The following is a 6,165-nucleotide window of genomic DNA, read 5'->3' as shown; positions in this document are numbered from 1 at the left end:
GGATACCGGGAAATTTCCCGGTAGGCCCCAAAGTGATGGTCCATCACTTTGGGATTAAGTGGGCCCTTTTGGACCCCTTTAAGTGGACCCTGTGTCAAGATGGTTGTCAAACTCCCAAAACACATACAATGTTAAGAATAGCAAAACTATAATTAGAACAATTATAATTGTGAATTATAATTATAATTCACAAAAACGTGCACAGCAGAAAGTCAAACATGAAGCCCATTACAGCTACATGCACTAACTAAAAGCATTATACAGTACAGTACAGTACTTACAAACATAAAGCAATAAACATACCCTTCATTGCTGGATTACACTATATTAATGCAGTCAGTACCTATAAAGTTTAGCATCAACCTAAAACCAATAAAAATAATGACAAGCTCTACACGTACAGTAATATAAGGCAAGTACAGTATAAATACATACTAATTTGTATGTATTTATATATTTTTGTATACAGTAAATCAACTGCTGCCATATGGCTTCACAAAAATTGTGACCAAGTCCAAGGTTGCTGATCTTACTTTCTGCCTCATTTACACATAATTGCAGGATCTCAATTGGTTCTCTTACTTTGACAACACAACATACATACTGTATATCATTTCTCACTTCATTTTTATTTGTACTTTTGCATTTCTTTATGGTTCTTTATTATTGTTACAGTGTTATCTTTATTAATTAATTTTTAATTTTGTATTTTTATTAATGTAAATTTGTATTTACTATGAATTATTATTATTATTATTATTATTATTACTATTATTACTGTGAGTCAGTGATCTTTCGGGTGGGCTAATCCCCGTAAAAAAAATAAAAAAAAATTATTACCATCAGTTAACAATTTTGTTAAGCTTTCTATTTCCTTCTTATAATATTATCTTGCAACACTACAGGTATTTATAAATTAACAGGATTTTTTTTTAATTTACAATAAATTGCAACTTACACTCAGTAATACATAGGTTTATATATTTTGTTTCATCCATTAATGTCATAATTTTCTTGGACATATTTTTACACTACATTCCACTACATTGCCTCGGCATGGTTAAGGCACCAAAGACGGACTTCTCTCTCATTCTCTGCCTTAAAATTAAAGAAAATTTTGTTTTCATTGTCAAACTCCGGGTTTTCATCAACGAGGATCTCTCTACAAACATTTATTAACTGCTCAAACACAATACTGGTTACTGTACTACGGTACTGCTGTGTTATATGGAAGGAAAATACGTAATGAAAACAACCAGTGCTCTTACTTTTCTTCTACTGGTTTCCCACACCTTTAATTGCACATTTGAAAAGAGGAGGCCAAACTACACTAAGAGATCTATATAGAAAAGTGGGATTACTTGTCTGTTACTGAACAATGAAGTTTGCCACAAAGTAATAAGATACCTGCTGCCCGAATGGCTAGCAAGCTAAGTGCTGAAATGATAAACTATAATTGAACCGTCAATGCTTATGAACAAACCACATAAACTACGAATTTACCTTTAATATCTTTGGGGGAAAAATGAATCCTTAGCTCTCTAGTATTCCGTTTGTTCTTCCCACAAACAACACATCGGTTGCCGGCGTCGGGAGCCATGTTTATATCTACCGCCGCGCCACCTAGCCAACGGTGAAGCTCGAATTGTATCAAGGAACATCTAGATATTCCTTGATGTGTAAAGACAGACGACATATCAGCGATTCACCGCCATCTATAGGACAAGCATTCAACTTATAGGGATTGAATTAACCCTGGAAGAATACACGCTCCATACTGATATTCCTTGTAGGGAAGGTTGGCGGGGTTGAGGCCAGCAAGTAAAGAGTCCTGTCACCTGTGGCGTAGTCCTCGGAAGGTAAGAAGGAGTACAGCAGGAAACATGGCCAGTGCTATTCGCCAAAACTATCATGAAGAATCCGAAGCTGCAATTAACAAGCATATTAACTTGGAACTACATGCCAGTTATACCTTCCTCTCAATGGTTAGTTTACTATTGTTGTGTTTGTGTAAACTGCAGTTTACAGTTTTCTCGACAAATTTAGTTGTATGATGTATTCATGTCTATCAGTTTAATATAAGCACATGGAGGTGAATAAGTATTACATTAATATGTTATCACTTTTTGTGTTATCAGGCAGCAAGGACGTGACATGATGAATAATGACCTACAGTAACTGGAGTATGTAAACCCTAGCTTAAGAGTTATAAAAATTTTTAGGTAATGTAGGAGCAGATGGCTAACACCAGAAGGAGTTGTTCAATTGTGTATTTTTTCTACAGATGTTCTTTGGATGATGTTAAATTATGAAAATGATACAACTTTAAATTTTAATTATATGTACTTTCATTTTATTGATTTTTTTGTTTTCTCTGTTTATAATCACAAATCACCTGTAGTGGGCAGGGTATGAAGGATGAAGGAAATGCGTAGTAAAATACAGTGAAAAACTTAAAATATGACACTAAGATGATGTCTTTGTGCTTTTTACGCAAAGAAATAATTATTTACCGTAAATATTCCTTAAAAACTCTGCAGTTGTCGGCGGTGTTGTTTGCCCGGTTCATTTACAGGCCAACCGGCCTATTGCAGGCTCTTTATTTTCTTATGTTCTTATATCCAACCCGCTCGGTTTGAGCGTACTCTCATGTCCAAGAAAAATACATAAAATTACATCATGATGTTTTAACAAAGTTGCTTCCATTGGTACCAGATATCAAAATAAGTACTTAATGTGTAATACGGCTCTGCACCCATGCTAGGAAGTTAGGTAAGGTTAGATGAGTTTCTTTGGTTGGTAAGGTCAGGTTCTATTAGGTTCTGTGCATTGTCACATCATTCTAATTATTTACTATCAAACAAAAAAACGTGGAAAAAATGAACGAAATCGAACAGCGCAAAGTTTATTCTTCCAACTGATTTGATTTATTCTTGAGGTAAGAAACAAGTTTCCTTCTTCAGATATTTTCCGTTTGGTAGCTAGCTGATCAACCAGGACCCTTGACCTTAAATATTATCTAAAGTATTTATCTTTTATAGAAAAATTTCCTTAACTAATTGGTTAATTCGTGATGCTGTTCCAGAGTTTTACCTGATTAACCAGGGTTACCCTAGGAAAGTTGAGGAAAGCATATTTCCTGTAAGATTTTTTATTAAATAGAAGAAAGTGTTTTGTTACCCCATTTGAGTGTTTTTAGTAGGAACAATTCACTGATAATTCCCAAACTTAAAAGTATCCAGTGTATTGTACAGCATATTGTTCAGTGGTTCATTAGTACTAAAGGCAGATGCTGTTCAGTAATGATTTGCTTTCTTTTGGGAGTGTTGGATGTAAAGCAGTGGCGAGCTTGCCTCACACCGTTGTTTTTTGGTTTCAATCCCTGCCCCCAAGTGATGTGAGAAGGGTCCAGTGTTACTCTACCAAATATCAGAGGTTTTCTCAGGGTTTTCTGGTTTCCTCCTGTACCAATGCTGAACAGCAAAAGTCAAAACAGATGAACATAATAGGCTAACCACCAAAAGGCAAGTCAGAAGGGAGGTGGTGGAAATGATAAATAATGCATATCACCACTGCCATCAAGGCAGACCTGCCCCTGAGGCTTACTCATTTTTCAGTACTGTACTGTACAGGGTTACTCCTTAATTATAGTGGGCTTAGTTGAGCTGCGAGAGATCCCAATTCTAATTTTACTTGATTTCTTGAATAAGTGGAGGATACCTGGATGTCTTGGGATCAGAACCCTTGCTTGCAGAAACCAAAGAGGTAGCCCACCTTGCTCCTCTGATGCACTATCATGGTGTAATCCACTCAAGTACCCACATGCAATCATGTATCCACTTGTCAGTGTTGCTCAGAACAGATAGCCAGTTGATAACCACACTCGTGTATACTGTACAGGTTATTTGTTTGTTATCAAAGAAAACATGCTTTATCAATCTCTAGAAAAGTCAAGGGAAAAATTGCAGAAAATGCTTAGATAAAAAAAAAATCCAGCCCCTCTCCCTGGTAACCACACTGTTCCTTGTCCAAATTATTCGTATTCTGCACCATTTTCTACCAAGGTTTAGGTCTAGGGGTCAAACTGAGAAGCTTGCCAAAGCAGAACTTAAGTTGCCTGATCCATGCTGGACATAAAAAAGAATTTCAGGACATTCTTGTTTAGCATTTTTCATATTTTTCTTGCAGGAGAGGCATGCTAATATTTATCTTACAGATTCAAGTCATGTTATTACCAGATGATTATACTGTATACCGACTTATATGCAGGGGTATACAGTATTAAGCTTTTGTTTTCATGAGAATCTCTGTTCCAGGGCTATCACTTTGAGAGAGATGATGTAGCACTTCCAGGATTGTCCAAATTCTTCAAGGACCACAGTGATTTTGAGCTTGATAATGCTCAAACGTTGATGAAGGTAAGTGTATGCTGTATGGATTTTGTTTGACATATTTATCCTTGACTTTTAGTCAATAAGTAAAATACTGATGACTGAAATTCTTTGGGAGAAAAGGTTAGGTGTTCAAAAACTTGCCACCCACATGATTTATCTTTGTAATGATTACTACAGTATATGCATACTGTATATAGAAATTAATTTTCAGTATCATTCTGATGTAAGCTAAACTTTGTATCTTTCACAGTATCAGAACCAGCGCGGGGGCCGTGTTGTATTACAGGCCATACCTGCACCCTGCCAACAGGAATGGGGACAAGGGATGGAGGCTCTCCAAGTAGCTTTAGATCTTAAAAAACAAATAAATAAGGTAAGAAAACTTCCATGATTTGCATTTAGTGCATTGAATAAATACAGTATAGTATAGGATTTTGGTAGTACTGTACACACCTGTCTTGTTAAGCGAGCCGACAATTGTACTACAGTATTTGGGATTTCAAAGTTCTCTCTCTCTCTCTCTCAACACCATTAGCACATGTTATGAATGAAGTTTATACTTTTTCACTAGCCATAAATATTTTCACTTGTGCCCACGGTCTAAATGTAATAGGAGTGAGTTCTGTGCGAGACGAGATGCATAGTTTACTCTCTCAGACTCGTAAAACTTTCCCCAGAAACATTCCGAGGATGTGCGATAGTGTCTGTCCAGCTAGATGTGTATTTTTTTTTCCCAGTACAGTACCCAGAAAAACTCAAGAGATGTGGGACTTTCCGTGTTTGAGAGGGTCGTCTCATTATCCGGAAGGTGTGCACCAATTATTCCGGCTACTGGGGATACCAATGTACTACTATATTGTATCCCAGGATAGGTATTACTGTACTGGAGTATGGGATGCCAATGTGACTGCTGACAAATGAGAGAAATCTATCAAGAGGTAGATAAATAGTATTGTATACTGCAATTACAGTACAACAATTAATAATGTCACAGTCTGCGTATAAGATCAAATTTGGATTTCCAGAGTCTCCTAGATGTTCGTGAAGTGGCGTCAAAAAAGGACGACGCTCATGCTGCCCATTACCTGGATGATACTTTCTTGGATGAGCAGATTAAGACCATCAAGAAACTTGGGGACATGCTGAAACAGCTCCAGAGGGCTGGAGAGAAAGACCTGGGACTACATATTTTTGATAGAGATTTGTAGTAATTTTTACCTATGGATTATGATTAATTAATTTAAAAATTTCTTGAAAATATGACATACTAGTCTTGCAGCTTTTTTAATTTCGATTACCAATTTTTTTGTCAAGTTTAATGCATTTCTGGTGTACTGTACTTGTAAAGTATTATATTAGATGTAATTCTGTAGGGAATAATTGATACACAATTAATTTTCCCATTAGTGATGGGATAAGGTTGTTGTTGACAGAAAGTAGAATTTTTTTAAGCTTCCTATAAAGGTTGGATTTACACAATTTATGCTTTGTGTAAATTTTGCTGTCAATTTTGACAATTGTCATTTGAACCAATAGATTTTAGGCTTATGTCTTGCTTTCATTCATCGAGCATGTAATGTATTAATCTTATGTATTCTATACAGTATTGAACAGTTTTACAGTAAAGCTTGCTTAACCTGTAGATTTTCATTGTATGATTCACCTTTTAATGGGAGTGATTACATAGGCAGTTAAGATCTCTAGATTACTATCCACTATTTTCATGGACCAAGTTAATGATTTAAAAACCTTCAAAAGATTCAAAGACTGT

At 35.9% G+C, this 6,165-nt stretch overlaps 1 protein-coding gene across 3 annotated transcripts; it reads left to right on the top strand.

Annotated features, from left to right (window-relative positions):
- The first annotated feature begins 1,360 nt into the window (after window positions 1-1,360).
- LOC121867524 (ferritin-like) lies at window positions 1,361-6,038 on the top strand. Of its 3 annotated transcripts, XR_006089173.1 has the most exons (5): window positions 1,361-1,985; window positions 4,317-4,418; window positions 4,645-4,767; window positions 5,132-5,332; window positions 5,401-5,447. XR_006089173.1 is itself a non-coding variant. In XM_042367514.1 (4 exons), the coding sequence occupies exons 1-4, from the start codon at window positions 1,884-1,886 to the stop codon at window positions 5,600-5,602; spliced, it is 510 nt and encodes a 169-aa protein (XP_042223448.1). In that variant the 5' UTR covers window positions 1,361-1,883; the 3' UTR covers window positions 5,603-6,038. The 3 variants fall into 3 exon arrangements, 2 of the variants coding, with proteins under 2 accessions (XP_042223448.1, XP_042223456.1); XM_042367514.1 differs by lacking the exon at window positions 5,132-5,332 and having other exon boundaries at window positions 5,420-6,038; XM_042367522.1 differs by having other exon boundaries at window positions 5,132-5,447.
- The last annotated feature ends 127 nt before the right edge of the window (window positions 6,039-6,165 follow it).

Source organism: Homarus americanus, unplaced genomic scaffold, assembly GCF_018991925.1.
Source record: "Homarus americanus isolate GMGI-L3 unplaced genomic scaffold, GMGI_Hamer_2.0 scaffold32583, whole genome shotgun sequence".
Taxonomy (NCBI): Eukaryota; Metazoa; Arthropoda; class Malacostraca; order Decapoda; family Nephropidae; genus Homarus; species Homarus americanus.
This window is presented reverse-complemented; position numbering and strand designations above follow the sequence as displayed.

What these genes read in the sequence shown, in the direction of transcription:
- LOC121867524 (XM_042367514.1), top strand. Translation starts at nt 1,884, where the DNA reads ATGGCCAGTGCTATTCGCCAAAACTATCATGAAGAATCCGAAGCTGCA. An exon ending in GTTATACCTTCCTCTCAATG is followed by an intron (nt 1,986 to 4,316) that starts GTTAGTTTACTA and finishes TCTCTGTTCCAG; the next exon opens with GGCTATCACTTTGAGAGAGA. An exon ending in TTAAAAAACAAATAAATAAG is followed by an intron (nt 4,768 to 5,419) that starts GTAAGAAAACTT and finishes TTGGATTTCCAG; the next exon opens with AGTCTCCTAGATGTTCGTGA.